The sequence below is a fragment of the Moschus berezovskii genome, chromosome 5, assembly GCF_049115385.1.
Source record: "Moschus berezovskii isolate FMDL1 chromosome 5, NW_MosBer_1.0, whole genome shotgun sequence".
NCBI lineage: Eukaryota > Metazoa > Chordata > Mammalia > Artiodactyla > Moschidae > Moschus > Moschus berezovskii.
In genome coordinates, this window is record NC_142464.1 from 76,327,618 (window position 1) to 76,347,872 (window position 20,255).

At 34.6% G+C, this 20,255-nt stretch overlaps 1 protein-coding gene across 2 annotated transcripts in view; it reads left to right on the forward strand.

Annotated features, from left to right (window-relative positions):
* Positions 1 to 20,255, forward strand: part of SLAIN2 (SLAIN family member 2) — an 84,549-nt gene that overhangs the window by 45,836 nt on the left and 18,458 nt on the right. Inside the window, exons 4-7 of one of the 2 annotated variants that reach the window (XM_055434131.2) lie at positions 611 to 772; positions 3,457 to 3,816; positions 4,187 to 4,324; positions 10,909 to 10,986. In XM_055434131.2, coding sequence (XP_055290106.1) covers positions 611 to 772; positions 3,457 to 3,816; positions 4,187 to 4,324; positions 10,909 to 10,986 — 738 coding nt within the window. The remainder of the gene's footprint in view (positions 1 to 610; positions 773 to 3,456; positions 3,817 to 4,186; positions 4,325 to 10,908; positions 10,987 to 20,255) is intronic. The other variant, XM_055434133.2, reaches the window with a different exon arrangement.

A 20,255-nucleotide genomic window follows, 5' to 3' on the forward strand; every position in this document is an offset into this window, starting at 1 on the left:
ACTAAACGTCACAGAACTCCTTGGATCCCCATTACTAGTTTGGCAAAGGAATTTTGTAAACATGGCGTAATGTAGGAGAAATGAGCTTAGTGTTCTTTTTTGGGTTTGGATCTAAATCTCTAAGGAATCCTGATTTTCCTCAAACTATAGTTTTCTTGTTTAGGAAAAAAAGTAGGTGGTTTTATTCAAGGGAAAAGATGATGGTGTTTGCTGATGACTGAATAGGAGGAGAAAACATGACATAATTCATCTATTTATAGAGCAGTTTCATTGGCTACCTGGTAAAAGTTGAAATCCTCTAGCATGTATTATTTGAACGTTAACTACTTTCCCAGTACTGTTTTTAAAACTTAATTTTTCATAAGAATATGGATAAATTATAGCTATAAGAAAATGAGTTTTGTATTTGTCATTGTATATCAAGGAGTCTCTATAGCTGTCTTTATTGTTAATCAGGTCAGTTTTTAATTTTAACATCTGGGAATTTTATAAACAGAAAAGACAGAATAACAATGAACTGAATCAATCCAAAGATACAATATCAAGTTAATTGCAACAGATGTTTATTCAATTTTTGTTCACCAAAGTTTGAATCATTTGCTTTTTTAAGGTAATTTGAAAAGTTCATCAGACAGAAATCCTCCACTCAGTCCTCAGTCCTCTATAGACAGTGAATTAAGTGCTTCAGAATTAGATGAAGATTCAATTGGATCCAATTATAAGCTAAATGATGTAACTGATGTGCAAATTCTAGCTCGGATGCAGGAAGAAAGTAAGTATTTTAATGGTTAAAGTTTAGGTCCTTAATTATGGTATAATTTTGTTGCCCTTATTAAATGTCTTACAGTGTTGTGGAATAGTAGTATGATAAGAGTAGAAATGTTGAAATTTCAGAGGCTTTTTCATCTCTTGGACTGGTTTGTTCATTGACTTGGTTTTAGAGTCCATTGTATGCTGAGCAGTTTGCTGTGTGAGTACTGAAGAAAAGCAGGCTGTGCTCTGCTGTGACTGTAAATCATACCCTGCATGTTACTCTGTACTGTAATTCGCTAGTATAGTTAATCCCTCTATTGCTCTGTTTCCGTAGTGTAGATAGTGTTTCTCAGCTGTTCTTTCATTATTACCCATCCCCTAAGGAGCCTATTTAGATTTTTCTTTTTACTCACCTCCACTCCCAATAAATTTTAATACCACTGATATATTCTACATCTCTGTGTGTGTACTCTAAGAACCACAAACTATTATATCTAAGATTTTTTTCATAACCACAAAGTCAGTTTTTTCTCTTTGGAGGCAAGTATATCATCTTTCTTAGAATGTATGGTGTATTCTGATTAAAGAAAGAGAGAGACCTTTATGGGAAACTTGAAATTGTGACATTAAATTAAATGAAGCATGTGATGTTGCTTTGCACAGGGGTCCTTGGAACTTTTTGGGTAACAGGTATCTTTGAGAATCTTATAGAAGTGTTGTCTCCAAAATATACATGTGCACAAAATTTTTACTATTTCAAGGGTTCATCAATGACTTGACTCTCATCTGAATATAAGATGATGATGATAGTATTATTCTTGCCTGTACATTTTATTGTATGGACTTAACTGAAGGAAGCAATCTCTTTGAAGTGATCTCTCTAAGCTTTACAATGAAAAGATCTTTAAAGCACAGGTTTTAGAGTCTTGACAGTTGGCTGAGGTAATGGAGCAGTGCTATAATTTAGTTCAGAAATTTTGTTTGTCCTTCTTTTATGTAAGTTTAATCAAGCTATAACATTAAGAAAGTGCAGAATGTTGGTTTCTTACTCTGCTCATTCTTATCCCACTTTTACACATCTTCACTTAGAAAGAAAGGTTTGGTGCTTATCTGTCTTTAGCCCTAGAAACCAATAACACGTTACCCTTTTCTTCTGTAACTTTGTAGACATAACTCCTCACTCCAAGTATGGTATTGTCAGCTAATGAGGAGCTATTGTCACAGATGTGAAAAAAGAATAAAGAATGCTACCTAACTGTCACTTAGACTAAACTTACTCGTTTCTCCTTTGAACCCTTACTTTTTAGACTGCAATATTTTGTTAGAAATTCAGTCACGTATTTGCTATGGTTTTCATATTGTATGTTGGTAACACATAATGGAAATTTTAGCCTTTCTTTAAAAATCCTTTCTAAGCCATTCACATGCATAAATATTTCTTTTTCTAGTGAATTAAAAAAAGAAAGTGATACTGAAAATGTGAGTGATACCTCTTTGAAAACACCATCATTTTCTTTTTAAGAGAATGATTTTCCTTTTTGCAACATTGTTTCTCCAGTTTTTTGCTAACACAATTGTAAAGTAACAGATATGGGCTTTTGCTTGGTTCAATTCCCTCATTTTTAAGATGAGAAAAGCACAATGCCGATAGTGGTTGTGATCTCCCTAAGACTACCCCTTGTTAGTGGAGAACTTGCATTAGGATTGGGATTTTCTTTTCTAAAACAATACTCTTTTCATGGGTCTGTTGTCTTTTGCTAGGTGACACCAAGTAATTTATCAGTTACTACAATGGTCTCCAAACCTGACCAAAGGGCTCGATGGGCCCTCGGAAACCATAGTGTTATAGGTAGCCTGATATGATTCTCTTTCGCTTCTTTGGGGAACCGTGTTGATAGCACTTTCTGTGTATGACTATATAACTTAAAAAGTTTGAATACTGCTCAAGAACAGACAAATCTTCTGGACTAAACTGCCTATAGTTAGCAGGATTTCTTCAAAATACTATCTAAATTCGACACTCTTTTTCAATTTTAATTTTTTTCTCATTGAATATGTGTCACATTTGTTTTTATACTATTTGAAGGGCTCCTTAGGTTACTTGGGTATTTCTGGAGATATCAAGATAAAAAGGGACTCCTTTGAAAATTCTTACTTGATGGTTTAGAATATAAGCTTATTTTATTGAAGTCCATTAGCTTATGAAGCAGTTGAAATTACATTTGTACCCAAATATTAAATTCCTAAGAGTGGGTTAGAAATTTCCTTCATCATCTTCTGGAGTAAGATTAATCCAAAGGTTTAGTATCTAGGGTATTTATTTACTCACTTATGTATTCTTTACACTGGTTAGACAGGTAATTGTTTTCCTTCAATATTCCTTTAATGGTAATCTCAAATTTGGATTCTGTCTTTTGAAATAGAAGTAAATTTATGGTTTTCTTTTTAATATAGATTTTGGATTCAATAAGAAATATTGAAATTGGGTTAAAGTTTATGAATTTCATGTAATTTAAAAATAGCTTTTTAGATGTAGTATATCTATTCTTATGTGTGGGGAAGTCTAAGATGAATCAAGTGAAAGGGAGTTTTCCTTTACATGTTATATGCTATTTGTGTTTCTCAATGATAATCTTGTGCTTTTAAACCTTAAAAATACTTAAATGTTTAATACTAAAGAAATAACACATTCATTATTGTCAGGTCTCCGGCAAGAATATGCAGCCACAGCGTCTCGGCGCAGTTCTGGTTCATCTTGCAATTCTACAAGACGGGGTACTTTTAGTGATCAGGAACTTGATGCACAGAGTTTAGATGATGAAGATGACAATATGCATCATGCAGTATACCCTGCTGTTAACAGGTTTTCACCATCACCACGCAATTCACCTCGACCATCACCTAAGCAGTCACCCCGAAATTCACCTCGTTCTCGATCTCCTGCTCGGGGAATAGAATATAGTAGAGTGTCTCCACAGCCTATGATTAGCCGCTTACAGCAACCTCGCCTTTCACTTCAAGGCCATCCAACAGATTTACAGACAACCAATGTTAAAAATGAAGGTAACTAACTATAAGAATGGAAAAAAATTGTCCTTCATATTTTGGTATAAAATAACACGGTTTTTACTAAGGTTTTGTATTTTAGATAAGTAGATCAAGAATTTTTACTTAGGTTAGTTTTGCTTTGCCATACTCATGAAGTGTTTATATTTTGAGTTAAGTAATTTATGGTTCTTTTTTAAAGATTCTACCCATTTATAGAAACTGTATTGAGTTGTTTTTTATATGATGTGTTTTTTTTCCTTTTAGCTCTTCTAAAGTCTGCAGAACACTTAAAGAATGATTTTTGAATATTAATTAATATTAAAATTTTCTCCATCCTAAAAAATGTTTTGACTTGTTTTTTTTAAATAAAATTCTGTTGTCATAGAAAAACTAAGGCGCAGTCTTCCAAACCTGTCCCGAACATCTAATACACAAGTTGACTCAGTGAAAAGCAGCAGAAGTGACTCAAATTTTCAAGTGCCAAATGGAGGTATACCTCGCATGCAACCTCAGGCTTCAGCCAGTAAGTATTTTCTATGTATCAGTTATTTAAAGAAAAATGAAAATTACAGAGTTTAATTTTGTGCTGAATAGCTGTACTACAGTAAAACGTAATGCTTATTAGTTCTGTATGATAATCATAGCTATATTAAATTTAAAATTTGTCCCTATTAAATATCCAGTTGTATCAATACTTAAATCTGTATGAAACTGTAGTCTCTAGAATTTTGAAATAAGCAAGTTCTGTTTAATTTATAAATATATATATATTTTAAAAACCTGTTCTGCAATACTGAACATTAAAAGTGACAGAATTTGGGCGTGGGGGGAATAGTCCAGAAATAGACCATTTAAAACCCAAGGAGCTTTCTTACTAGAATATTAATAAAAGCAGTAATCATCCTATAAATATACAAATAAAGACTTGCTAAATTCTTAATAAATACTTTACCAAAGGTAGAATTTTATTTAAAAAAAAAAAAAAAGGTTGAAAGTAACTGACGGAAAGAAAAGCTGAAACTGCTGATTTAAGGAGACATATGCAACATAAACAAGGATCAGAGAATCACACAGAAGGAACGCCTAAAACAAAGTGACCAGACTGAGCCAAGAAGTGATGTGGGAGTAGATAGGTACTCTGTACTTTACAGAGTGATTTTAAAAGAATTGAACACTTTCCAAGAAGTATTGCTTATTAACTAAGGCAGATATGAGCACGTACTAAACCCAGTTTTAAACAACTATCAGAGTTATTTCTGCAATCTTAGAAATGCTCAGTATGCATGCCTTCTATCACACAGTTCACATCAGTTTTGTAGTCTGATTTATTCAGTTCCTTTGTAACATATTTACTGTTGGTGGTTAAAGTGATCACTGTGATGTATTCCTTCATTTGCTCAAAGCTGTGATGAAGAAGTGATACAAGCATAAAGTTATTGGCTGTCCATTTATAACTTGTGTATTGAGTAACAACTTTGACAGCGTTCAATTCTTTTGTAAGTCCCCTTGCATTCTTCCTTGGCTCTGTTGTGTTTAGCTGACTTGGTGTACTTTATATAAAGCTGCTGTTATTTGGTGGCTCAAAAATTCACAGTCTAGAAAAAAATTTTGGTTCAGTTTGAACCAAAATGACTTTTGTGATAATATTGATAAGTTTTCCTTATTTACCAATTGTAAATTATTTATATTCTAAAACTCATATTGTGCTATACCTTGTATTCATAATTCTGTTTAATCCTCTGAACAAGTCTATAAAGTAGGTTCAGTTACTAATACATTTTTACAAATTAGGAAACTGAAGCTTTGAAAGGCTATGTAGCTTATCACCTGCTCATTCCCTAGAATTTTTTTCCCTATAGGTGAATTATTTTTTATTTTCCCTCAGAAGTTGATAATTAAAAATAGATAAACATAGTGATATTCTAATCACTAATTTACTTTTAAGTGGGATATATGTATGCAGTTTCATAGTAGTATATTTCAGTATTTGAATAATGTATAGGCATCCTTTTTTAAAAATTGCATATACTTGTTTATTTTTGTATTTGTAGTTGTGAAACTTGTTTATGATGAAAATGTCAGAAACATTTAGTATAGAGTCTACTGTTCACAGGATGTATTTGAAAAGTAGTAAATCCAAAATATTAGCAGATTTAAAATTTAATAAAGTTTATTTGATAAAAATATTAAAACTTGGACTTCCCTGGCAGTCCAATGGTTAGGACCTGGCGCTTTCACTGCCGTGGCTCTGGGTTCAGTCCCTGGTCGGGGAACTAAGATCCCACAAGCCACATGGTACAGCCAAAAAAGAAAAAAAGTGTTTAAAACTTTGTGTTTAAAGTCAGTACATTATGAAACAAAATAAAACATTACCTATTTTTCTGAAAATTTTACATATATCTTTGATACATAATATATATGTGTTTTAATTATTGTGTATGTTAGATGTACTGTTACATATCAAAATAAAAAGACTAATATGGTAATTATATAAAAATATTACAATGGCAAGTTTTATACATGAATAGCATTTTAAATATTTTATACAAACCAGTTCATATATTTGCTGCATTTTGTTTTCTTTTAAGTATTTTTCCAGCTCTTAAGTGGTAAAGCTTTGGTTCTTACTTGCTGGTCTGCATGAACCTAACTTTGCAAGATTGCTGTTATTTCCATCTAAGGGACCACTTCTTTTGCCTTGTTACTATGCAATCACTATTTTTATATGCTTTTTGCTATGGCTGCATTATTGTGGATGCTGGCATTCAAATATGAATATTATGAGAGTTCTAATATACTTCATTTTGATAGCTATTACCAATTCTTGACTTTTATATTTGGAAAATGTGAGTAACTTAAAAAGTTTAAGAAAACCAGAGCATTGCAAAGGTCATGAATATGTGTAATTTTTTTATTTTCTCCAGTTAAAGGAAGGAATGTTTGTCAGGGACGTTTTTCAAAAGACTAGTGTAGTGCTTGTTTTCTAAGACCACTAGAAAACAGGTTTAGTAGAAGGCTTAATTTTCAGAAAAATATAGGAATTACTGGTTCAGAAATAAGAGAAAGGAGAAAAACCCAAGACAATCTGCTGGTTTTAAAAAAGTAGTACATATTTACTTTTATATGTATTATCTCATTTGAACCTCACAACATTCCATTTTTTATTTTTATAGAGAGGGAGCAGAGATCCATATAAATTATATGTACTATGCCAAGTAACTAGAAAACTGGCAAAACCAAGCCAGATTAACTCTTAGCTCCTCTGTGTGTCTCCTGATTTCCTCCCAGTTACTGTTTGGATTACATCATGCTGACCCTAACTGCAAATAAGGAGGCATTGGAAAATATTCTTGGATGACTCTATTGGAGCATGATTTGAGGTTGAACTGTAAATACATTGTGAATTATCACAAAAGAATAAGCTAAGTCTGTGTAACATTTATCATTTGCTTGCTTACATGTAACTAAGTGGAAGAACATATTTGCACAGGATACAGTGTGACTCCTAGAGAAGAGATGTATAGGATCGGTATCGTACTGTGGACCTCACACTGAGGAGTGAGTGTCCAGGACAGTTACCAGCTTATGCATAGCCAGACTGCACTTAGGCCCATGGGGAAGGAATTCTCATCCAAATTTCACTTGTGACCAAAACACTGAAAAGTTACACTAGAATTTTACATAATTATGAAACATGAAGTTGAAGTAAAATAAGTCATGATAAATCTGTGTAGTGGGCTAATATAAGAATGAGTGAAATACTTGTGGAACTTTTGTTTAAGGATAAGCAGTATCATTCTGTTCAGTCAGTTATCACAAAGACATTGATACTAAGTATAGTTCTGACCTTTACTTCTGGAAACGCTGATTGAATACATCTGGAATGGGGACCCAGAATCTCTATTTTTTTAGAAGTGTCTTAGCTGACTCTGGAACATAGTTAAGTTTAAGAACCACTGAATTGGATCTCAGCTGTGGAGGATCTTGAATATTTAATTGAAGTCTCCATATTTTATCCAGAGATTATTATTAATTATTACTTAATTATTTGGTAAATAATTAAGATGTTTATAGGGTGTATGTTACGTTCCAAGCATTGGGAATATAAATGTGAAAGAGAGAGCTTGTGCCCTTCAAAAACAGGAAGTGATGGGGAAACAGAGGTATTACACTCATCAGTATAAAGAGGTTTTCTGGGAAGATACTGAAAGATATCTCAGCCAGCTCTGGAGGAGGTGTCACATGAGGGAAGAAAGTATAGGTTTTCCCAACAGTGGGACCAGTAATGAAATCTTAAGAATGACACCCTGATTATAGTGGTTTTGTTTGACTCAAGTGTGGGTCACAGGATGGTTAGTCGGTTCAGTGACAAGAATGAGAGATGTAGGTAGGGGATAGATTGTGCGAATTTTAAAATATCGTATTTGGAATTCCCTGGCACTCCAGTGGTTAAGCCTCTGCGCTTTCATTGCTGAGGGCACAGGTTCTAGTCAGGAAACTAGGATCCCAGAAGCTGTGTGGCGTGGCCAAAAAATAAATAGGTAAATAAAATATATTAAGGAGTTTACATTTCATCTTAACAAGCTATCATAGGCTTTTAATCAGGGTTCCTTCTTAAGAAATTGAATCTGATAGCAATGTGAATAGTGGATTAAAGTTCTAGATGGATTTGGAGACATCAGTTTAGTATACTTTATCATTTAAAAAGTGATTTTGGGAACTCCTTGGCAGTCCAGTGGTTGGGACTTCGTGCTTCCACTGAAGCAGGCATGAGTTGGATCCCTATAGGGGAACTAGGATCCCACAAGCCACATGGTCAAAATAAAGAAATAAAAGTGATTTTACCATTGGAAAATGGATCAAATTAAGATTGATAATTCAGATTAAAATTTAGTTTTTATTCTTATTTGTGTACATTATGTTTCTTTGTGGTATCATGAAAATCATTCATTTTATTCTATCTGTTCAGGCAAATTTAGAGTATACTGCCTGAACCTATTTGCAGTCTGATTCTTTGAATTACCATTGGACAGTCATCACTTGTCTATAGATGCTGTTCTTGTGATATCACCCATGAAACTTGAGGGATAAATGAAGTCCATTGGAGTCATTATAGCTGTGAATTTAAGATCTTCCCAGAACAATTGGTTGTAGATGATATTTTATATGTAAACCCTCGTTTAAGAAATCTTAGTGGTTAATAGGTATTGTGGATTGCCAGCGTTATGTGCAGTTGGTTACCCTTTGCCCTCATTTGCTCCACTACAAACACTGTGGCCTACTTCTGTTCTTCATGTGTATCCGGCACACTCCTACCTCAGGTCCTTACTACTGCTTTTCCTTCCATTTAGAATGCATTCCCCCAATATCTGTTTGGCTCACTTCCGCTCTTCCTTCAGATCTTTGGGCAAATGTCATCTCAGGAGAAATATTTCTTAATCACCCTATTTATAATTGCAGCTTATGTCTCCTACTTCTTGTCCCCCTTTCCTACTTAATTTTCTCCTTAGCAGCTGTCACCATCTGGCAGGCCATGTATTTTACTCTTTGTTTATTGCCTGTTTCCTCTTCCCTAAACTCTTAGTTCCATGAAAATAGGAACTTTGTCTGTCTAGCCAGCTGTGTATTCATTATTTCTAAAACAGTACCTGGAATAAAGTGCACAATCATTAGAAAGAAAGTAGGAATGAATGGGAGAGTGAATGAATGAAAATATGACTGGTAGAAAGCATGTATGAATAAATATACAAATGAAGAGTATTTAATGATAATAGTGCCTGATGTTTCTGTGGGATGGATATGAGGTGCTGCTGCTGCTGCTGAGTCACTTCAGTCGTGTCCAATACATTATAAAATTGTGGCTTTTTTTTAAGTTTGGAAAATTTTTTGCTAGTCCACCTGGCAATATATTTAACTTAAACTGGCATACAATATTTAGTTGCAGCAGTGTGTTGTAAAAAGTGTTGGTAGAAATTTAAATCAAATGAGTTCGTTACTTTTTAAAAATGTTTCCTATTAGTGAAAATCCTATGACCATTGATTGGATTAAGCAATAGAGATAAAGAAAAATTCTCCTTAATTCTTTTGGTGACTATCAAGTAATACATTTATCCACAAATGACTTTTTGAATGCTGGCCAGATTTATGGTTTGTGATCTCTTTTTTGGGGCTGGTGGAAGTGGTGCTTATAAATCCTAGAGGTGTATGAAGTCTGTTTTCACATCACAGAATGATGTTTTAGAACTACTTACATAGGTGACTGCACTGGTGGCTGTGGGACTCAACCCATTCATTGGAGCCATAGTGAGCTTTAACTCTGGATGTCTCTGAACTGCTTAGTTGCCAGTTTTGAGAGTTTTATTGCAGTTAATAGATGAGGAGTTGCGAAGAAAGCTTAGAACTCCTCCCCTAACTCTTAAAAAACAGATGCTCTGACTCCTCCAAATCCCTCAACTCCAATACATACACACACACATCCCTACCCCTCACCATCCCATTTGCAAATGTACATAGTCCAGATAACCAGGTCTAAAATGCAGTTAGTTAAATTCTACACCAAGATGGTATTGAACATACTTAAAGCAACTAGATTGTTGACTCCCTTGAGGACCTGCCTGGTTCTGAGTTTTCTTCTCCTTTTTGAGTATGAGGATTGCTATTTCATGTTAGGACAGTTCATCTAACAATAACTGCTTTGCCAAAGTCTGCTTTTTTGCACTGAACAAGTACTACATTTATTTTTTTCTGTACTGTGTGCTCGTGTTCATCACTTTTACTTATTAGCTTTGTATTCTTTGCATCCTGTAGCATGTTTGCTGGTGGTTTGTTTTCTCTGATATTTTGATCAGTTTACATGTTATAGATTTTCTCATCTATAAGAAACAATTTCTTAAAGTAATGCACTTTGCACTAAGATTTCCATTCCCTTTCTTTTCTAACTTAATGCACTAAGCATCACTTTGATTCCTCTGATTTTAGGTTTCTGACGTATTCTCGCCTGTTTCTTGATAAATTTTCAAGTTTGTATTAAAATATTCAAGTTTACATAAGCTATAGCCTTTATCTTGTCCTTCCAGGCAGATATTACAGTTCCTTATTTTTCAACAGCTTCGCAAAGGCTGAAAAATTTGCCTCGTACTTCCCTCAAAGCCAAACAGTTGCTTCAAACTTCATCTACAAAAAGAGGTAACTACAGCCTCTTACTAAGTTTTAAATTTCAGCAAATGATCAAGTTAGTTAAATCTTTCACCTTTTGGCATACTGAGTCAGTGATGTCTGTAGGGCACGTTTTAGTCTTTTTTTTTTTTTAATAATAAAATAATGTGGATTCATTCTCTGTTACTTGGATAAATTCAGAAGAAACTAATTTTCTACAGAGGTATGTATTGAGTTGCAATTCTGAAAGGAATAAATGATATTTATTTATGATAGCTTTTCATATTCGAGAATTTATCATTTTTCTTACCTAAAACTGAGGGTCATTGTTTTAATTTTGTTAGATAAACTACTAAATGCTTTAAAATGTATGAAATGCCAGACATTCTGTATGCAATTTTTTTTCTTCTGACTTTGGTGTTTGGATTTACTTATCTGTAGGATGAAATGGGCCTGTTTTCATATTAGAGGTTGATTGAGGTTAGAGCAGAGTTATGGTTAATTGATGATGTTTGGAATATTTACTGAATGGTAGTTTTTATGAGAACTGAGTGTTGAAGAAATATCTGAAGGTTGGACATCAAAGCTATCATATTGGTTCCAGGAGACTGAATGTATAGACAGCTAGGAAAAAGTAGAATTGGGAGAAACACTGTGGGATTGGATAGACCAACAGTAATAAGAATGAATAGGACTTCCCTCGTGGGAAGTGGTTAATAGTCCATAATTCCACTTCTCAGGGCAGGGTTTGATTCCTGGTCCCCCTGGTCAAGGAAGTTCCAAATGCTGAGCAGCCAAAAGAGAAAAAGAATGAATAGAAACCTCAGAGACTATGGGACAGAATAAATACAGGCAATGAAGAAAAATATTTCCCCTGTCTGCATAGATTTCCTGACAGCTTCAGCACTCAACAACTAACAAAGATATAAGAAGGATAAAACACAGAACGTACATAGAAAGAGGAGGTTTGAGGTTTGATTTGTTGGAAAAACGATTTAGTTAACATGGCTACAAAAGTACTGAAATAGGTATCAATACTTCAGTGAGTTCATTAAAAGCAAATGATTTAGCAATGATTTGGTGGATAAGTATAATTTAAGGAAATACTTTTAGATATTAGAATCCCAAGAAAATAGTCAAATAGAAAATAAGAATGTAGGAAAGTTTGTGTTTTGGATGTCAGAAGTTGATCTTAGGCCTCCAGTAGGGGTGTTTTCCGGTGTCACTGTCAGAAATAATGATAGACGGAATAGATTATGCATTTTATTGAAGAAGAAGGTGACATTAAAGATCATTGTAGAAAATGTTCTTAAATTTTTTGAGGACCCTAGGCCTCTTTTTGAGATTTCCAAACTTTTGAATATTTTTAGGTATGGGAGGAAGACGAAAAGAGATAATCATAAAAGATTGTAGTATCTACAAAAGGGCAGAAGAGGATATTAAGTTTATATATATTGTATTTTTTGGTATGTTCTATAAGCTGCTTCATTTTGGGGGCCTTAGGTTTATATAATTTAAAAATTTTACTTGATTCTGTGTCGCTGTTTATTAGATTGAAAGTGAAAGTGACAGTCGCTCAGTCGTGTCCGACTCTTTTTGACTCTTTGGACTATATAGTCCATGGAATTCTCTAGGCCAGAATACTGGAGTGGGTAGCCTTTCCCTTCTCCAGGGGATCTTCCCAATCCAGGGATCGAACCTGAGTCTCCCACATTGCAGGTGGATTCATTACCAGCTGAGCCACAAGGGAAGCCATTATTAGATTGAGAAGATCGTAATTTCTGGCTGACTTTTTGGGGGAGGGGTGGGTAGGGCCTATGGAGATTACATTATTTTTGTGATTCTGAGCTACCAAACTACCTACCCTCTGTGATAACAGGAAAACTGAGTCTCATAATTCCTGGTACCTCTAGCTGTCTAGTTGACATGATAAAGGGAGAGTAGTTTGTGCATGTGCATGTTTGATTTTTTGTTCTTTTAATTTCATTTTGTTTAATCTCTTTAATTATCTTAATCCAGACTCCCATATTTTCTGGTTGGTATTGTGACTTGGTGATCATTTACACTATTAAGTTCTAAACCAATTGAGAAATGGTTTATAACAGGATTTTAAATACTAATTTAATTATTGGTAAAGCTGAATTGGAGAATATCTCTTGACTGGAAGGCCAAAATGGATCTTCTGATTTCCCCTCATGCCTTGACTTTGTGAGAGAAAGGGGTCTGCTTTGGACTGTGGGATTCTCTGATCTTGTAGGGATATAAAGCAGACAGGACACGTGTTCACATGTACCTTTGCATATTAAACCTGCCCAGTAGAGAAACATGGACTAGATAGTAAATTGCCACATAAATCAAATGTTCCTTATCCTGGGCATGAACCTATAACGTTTTCTAGAAAGCTGATTTACTTAAGGGCTTACAGAATCGTGGGAAGAGGAAGAAGTTTTCCTTAAACTCTTGGAAAAATGGTCACTGATTTTAATTGCATTTAGTAGTGGCTGGAGTTTGAAGATGGGAAGAGAAGTAAAACTGTGTTGTGTGGCACAAAAGAAACACACCATAAACATTTGTTGATGAACACGACCATGCCACTAACTCAAGAAGACTGGACACATTCCTGTTTGCATTTTCTTCTTGCAAAGCTTTTGGCTTTCTTCATCCCATTTTTCCCTTTGAGAAGAGGGAAGAAACCCATTGTGTGTTTTTAAGACTTCATACAAATGACTGCTAAAACTGCTTTGATAAAGATATGTTTTATCTACCTCCAGTTGTTGGAAAATCAGTGAAGAAGAGGTAAACAGGGTGGGGACCTAACCAAGTTAGGGGAAGAAAATGACTAATTAGAAAAGTGAATGCAGAGATCAGGGCAAATTTAAATGTTTTTTATTTTTTAAAAAAAATTTAAATGTTTTTTATTTTTATTTAGCAGGAAAGAAGCAACTAAGGAGTTTGGGATGGTAGTTGTCTAATACTGCTTTAATGTTCTAATTCACTGTATTTTGAGATATTTAACATGAGATAAGCAATAGTTAATCAGAGTCCTTAATGATATGAACCCAGGAATTTTGTAATTACTCTGGATCCAAAATTTAAAATTTCTTGTGTTCTCTTTTCTGTCAGTTAACATGTACTGAATCTGAATCAAACAGGATACATGCATTATGTCCTTTTCTCTTTTTTTCTCTGTTCTAGCCCCTCTTTACTTTTTCTTCTGTTAACAGTTGTGATCAAAGCCAGCCTCTGCCATAAACAGCTTTTCGAAACAGTTGAAATGATCGGAGTTGCTCTCACTCCCATGGCTTTGTTATATGCAGTGGGAGAATGTGGAAAGCAGAGCACAGAGGACTGTTCTTGGGGCTCCCTTCAAACACACACATTTCTGTTAGACCAGGTCATGCTGTTTTGGAATGATGATTGAATGGATTGTATTTACATTTAGACTTGCTAAGGCTTTCGTAATTTTCTAAAATTCTTTTTTCTTCTCTAGTTAAGTCTTAAGTACATCAATTAATTTCCTTTGCTGAGAAAATCCTATTTCAAAATTCCCTCCTCTCTGAAATTTGTGCCTTTATTTTCCTGATTAAATAGGACTATATTTTAGAATGTTAAAAATCTAATATTCTGTGGTCTTAAAAAGATCACCTGATTCCAGTTTACCTTCATTATATTTTTATTCCTCCCTAGTCCGCAAGTTTATAGATAAGGCAAAATGCTGCTGCCATTAGAGAAGGAAACATTTTTTACAATAGTGAAGCTACAGCTTAGTGCACCTCTTCATAAACTCTCTAGTTTTCCCTCAATTTATACATTAACCTTATTAAAGTATTTCTCTCCATATCTTGAGATTGTGTTAATAGAATATTTTGACTTCTCCTTTCATAAACTATAGTACATTCATCTAAGAACTTAAAGATTAATACAGTTCAAAAGATTTCTGATTTATAAATCTATCTTTTAATCCTTGTTATTTTAAAATACAGCACCAATTCAGAAAACCATATAATACATAGAGAACTTAATGAATTCCTATAAGGCAACCCCCTTGTGACTGCCATTTGTATCAGACTAGAACTTACTCCCTTAGATGCTCTACATCCATCTGCTTCCAAACACAATCCTTTCTTGACCCCTTTTCACCAAAGTAGCCATTCTCCCAGATTTTTATAATTTTTATTTTAGAACTTCCAGAAGTTCCTTACTTCTCTGTATTTGTCATCCAAATAATCAAACTATAGTTTTGCCTCTTTACTATGTCTTTTTAAGTCTCCCTTAATTTATAGCTTTCCTCCAACTCTTTACTACCCCTTATTGTTTGAAGAAACCACCAAATCACTTGTTCTATAGCTGTTCACACAAATTGGATTTTCCGTGTTGTCTTTTATCAGGTTCCTCTGTATTTCCTATAAATCGGTAGTTATCTTCATGCTTAATTAGATTCAGTAATGTTATTTTTGGCAAGACTATTTCATTGATTGTGGCACGTCTTCAGCCAAAGGTACATACAGTGAGGTTGCCTGTTTCATGTGATATTAACAGGCATTGATGCATAATGCCTATATCCTTACTTTATTAGGAATTGCAGAATTGGATTTTTCAGTTCTAACATTCATTTATTTAAAATAAAAAAAAACTAGTATGCAGAGAAATTTTTTCTTATTCTTTGGTAAACCAGCACTAAAGTTTTATTTCAGTGCTTGTTCTTTCCCTTTATTTACCAGTTTGCAAAATAAAAAATTGGCAACCTAGAATTCTCCAAAGATAACCAATGTTTTTCTTTAATATATATCATTATAAATGTATAGATTTAAACAAACATTTTTTTTTATTGTGTTTCAGTCTGTTATGGGCATTTTCCCAACTTTGGTAGAAGCATCATCAAGTTGGTGTTCAGGTCTCTTTGACACAACGCGACTGAACTGAACTGATAGTCTTTGATAATGTCTTAATAAACTGATATGACAAGATTTGCTCATCTTTTACATTTCCTGCCACAGACCTGGATTTAGTTTTTCTCCAGAAAACATTGATTTCTTTTGGTAGAAAATGGAATCTCAAAACCAAAATCTTAGGTATTAGTTATGCTCTTTGCTATCTTGTTGGTCATTGTTTCTAGGTCTTTTCAGTTACTAGAACTGTATATGTGTAGGTTTGTGTATTTTTTAAGATTGAGAGCCTTAATGAGTTCATGCTAATACTTCCCTTTCAAATTTAGGGCTTTAGCCTCTTTTAACTTATTATCTTTCTTTTATCCTGTTCTGAGAAGCCTATTTCTTGGAAACACATAGAAATAGAGTATCATGTAACAATTTTTCTCTCATGTTTTCCACAGAATCTTCTGGGGATAAGTAACATTAGTGTAATACACCATACAGTATGGTTACTAAAAACAGCTTATGAAACGTTTCCCATATGTAACTATTCCATATTCTCCTCTATGCCTCATTTAGAGATAGCTCTACATTTAAATAATATCTGATACTTACTACCAGTCTGTTGATGTTGCCTCACCAGTCAGTTTTCTTATTTAAAGAAAACTTATCCTCTAGTAGATTCCTTCAGAAGGAGTTATGGGAACAATATCCATTCTCTCATTTTTTGCATGTTGATGACAGCTTGTTTGCTATTTTTACATTTGAAAGTCAGCTAGATATGAAATCTTTGGCTCATATTTTCTTTCCTTGAGTATCCTAAATATATGACTCTATTTTTTGTCAGGAATAAAGAGTTGTTTCTGTTACAATCATTTGGTAGTTTTATCTAGATGTCCAAAGGTTTTTTTCTTCTCTTTAAAGTTCAATAATTTATGAGAATGCATCTCTGTGTTGGTTCTTCTGAGTTGATTTCCCCAGACCTGTGATGTGTTATTTCAATTTAAAGTTGCAGAGATTTAAAAATTTTAGACAAGTTCTTTGGGATTGTAGTTTTCATTATTGCATCCTTTTGCATTGCTTTTTTCTTTTTATGGGGATTCTTGTACACATATTAGGTGTTCTTTGCCTTTATTCTATATTTGTTGCCTTCTCTTGAATCCTTTTCATCTTTCTTAATTTCTTTTTGTTCTGTAAAAGTTTATTTTCATTGTTTATTTCTCTTAAAACACTCTATTGTATGTGGTGACTCTTGTGTTCCTTCCATCTTAGACTTCACTTTGAAATTATTTATTTTATGTCTAATTCTTTTCTGCGTTCCACCATCTCACTTTTGAGTGTTTTTCATTATTATTTATGTTCTTTTGTATCTTGTAATTTTCATCTTTGTGTGTGTGTGCACATCAGTTCATTTCGGTTGCTCAGTCATGTCCGACTGTTTGTGACCTGTTGAACTGCAGCACGCCAGGCTTCCCTGTCCATTGCCGACTCTTGGATCTTTCTCGAACTCATGTCCATCCAGTCAGTGATGGCATCCAACCACCTCATCCTCTGCCGTCTCCTCCTCCTGCCTTCAATCTTCCCCAACATCGGGGTCTTTTCTTTTTTTCTTTTTATAAAAAAATTTATTTAACTTTACAATATTGTATTGGTTTTGCCATACACTGACATGAATCCGCCCCGGGTGTACATGTGTTCCCCATCCTGAACCCCCCTCCCACCTCCCTCCCCATATCATCCCTCTGGGTCATCCCAGTGCACCAGCCCCGAGCATCCTGTATCATGCAACAAACCTGGACTGGCAATTCGTTTTACATATGATAATATACATGTTTCAATGCCATTCTCCCATATCATCCCACCCTTGCCCTCTCCCACAGTCCAAAAGACTGTTCTATACAGCTTTGTCTCTTTTGCTGTCTCACATACAGGGTTATCATTACCATCTTGCTAAATTCAATATATATGCGTTAGTATACTGTATTGGTGTTTTTCTTTCTGGCTTACTTCACTCTGTATAATAGGCTCCAGTTTCATCCACCTCATTAGAACTGATTCAAATATATTCTTTTTAATGGCTGAGTAATATTCCATTGTGTGTATGTACCATAGCTTTCTTATTGATTCGTCTGCTGATGGACATCTAGGTTGCTTCCATGTCCTGGCTATTATAAATAGTGCTGCGATGAACATTGGGGTACACGTGTCTCTTTCAATTCTGGTTTCCTTGGTGTGTATGCCCAGCAGTGGGATTGCTGGGTCATATGGCAGTTTTATTTCCAGTTTTTTAAGGAATCTCCACACTGTTCTCCATAGTGGCTGTACTAGTTTGCATTCCCACCAACAGTGTAAGAGGGTTCCCTTTTCTCTACACCCTCTCCAGCATTTAGGACATGACTGAGCGACTGAACTGAACTGAACTGAGACTTTGGATAGCAGCCATTCTGACTGGCGTGAAATGGTACCTCCTTGTGGTTTTGATTTGCATTTCTCTGATAATGAGTGATGTTGAGCATCTTTTCGTGTGTTTGTTAGCCATCTGTATGTCTTCTTTGGAGAAATGTCTGTTTAGTTCTTTGGCCCACTTTTTGATTGGGTCGTTTATTTTTCTGGAATTGAGCTGCAGGAGCTGCTTGTCTATTTTTGAGATTAATTCTTTGTCCGTTCAAATGAGTCAGTTCTTTGCATCAAGTGGCCAAAGGATTGGAGTTTCAGCTTTAGCATCAGTCCTTCTAATGGATATTCAGGACTGATTTCCTTTAGGATGGACTGATTTGATCTCCTTGCAGTCCAAGGGACTCTAAAGAGTCTTATCCAAGACCACACTTCAAAAGCATCAATTCTTTGCCGCTCGGCTTTCTTTATAATCCAACTCTCACATCCATACATGACTACTGGAAAAACTTAGCTTTGACTAGATGGACTTTTGTTGTGTACGCATGGTAGACATATTTGGCAAGATTTCACCGTTAGTAGAAGTATTATTCTATTCTTTATTTTCTTATTTTCTTTTTTTTCATATAATAGCTTTAGATGAAATTTGGCCTCATTATTTCTGTTGTTTATTGTTCTGTGAAATTGGTTTTCTAAACACTTAGAAAGGGAGTTTTAAGAGTTTTTAACTTTCTATCAATAAATAAAATCCACACCAAAAAAAAAGTTTCTAATTTATGGCTGTAGTGCTCCCTCTTCTGTTGTTTTAGGGAACTGTTTGAAAATAGGGCTACTTATTTTCTGAGATTTCCTGTTTTATTCCCCTCCCTTATTTTAAAATTCATTCTTTTAAAGTGTACACAAAATAGGGGTAATACAATTAACCCTTGAACAACATGGGTTTGAACTGTGTGGTTCACTTATACATGGATTTTTTTCACCATACACATGTGCTACAAGACTACACAGTCTGTAGTGGCTGAATCCACAGGTGCAGAACCATGCACACAGGGGGCCAACTGCAGAGTTATATGTGGATTTTCCACTGTGCAAATGGTCAGCACCTCTAACCCCTTGAATTACTCAAAGGTCAGCTCATAAGTTGAGCAACTGTTAACCACTGTCTGATTTTAGAAATTTTCATCACCCCATAAGAAATACAGTGCCGGTTAGCAGTCAGTCCCCATTCCCCACTCCTTCTAGGCAGTGGCAACCACTAATCTGTCTCTGGATTTGCCTATGCTAAACATTTCATATCAGTAGAATCATACAATATGTGATCTTTGCAGCTGTCTTATTTCACTTACCATAACATTTCCAAAGTTCGTCGTATTTAGCATGTGTTAGTACTTTGTTCCTTTTTTATTGCCACGTAATATCACATTGTATGGACACAAACCAATTTTGTCTATCCATTCATCAGTTGGTGGACATTTGAGTTGTTTCCCATTTTGTACCTATTGTGAATAATGCTGCTGATGCTGCAGGTGTTTGTTGGTAGCGTATTTATTATCTATCAGTGTTTTGTGTATATGGAAGAAAAGCTAGTGAAGCTGATTCTCACAGGTTTCTTCTGCCTCTGTGTTTAATAAATATTCTCTTCATATCTTAGAAAAATAATGGCAAGGACTGTACACTAATGAAAGAAGAAATCAAAGACTTTTTTATGATTACTTGTCAGCCATTAAAAATTTAATATACCTTGGTGTCATATCTTATAAAACCTGCATAGAATAGTAGCCCCACAAATAAACTTTCTGAGTCTAGTTGAAAATTAAAATGGTAAAAATGATATTTTAACTTTTACTCCCAGAGGTGTTTCTCTTTAGGTATTGCCAGTCCGGGAATCAGGAGACCTGGATTCAAGGCCTCATTTTCCTATTTATTTGGTCAATTGATTTCTGTGATTAAGGCAATTTTCCTTCACTGTAGAGAGGAAGGGTTGTACTAGATGGTTACTACCATCTCTTTTAACAATGATTCTTTAACTTTATA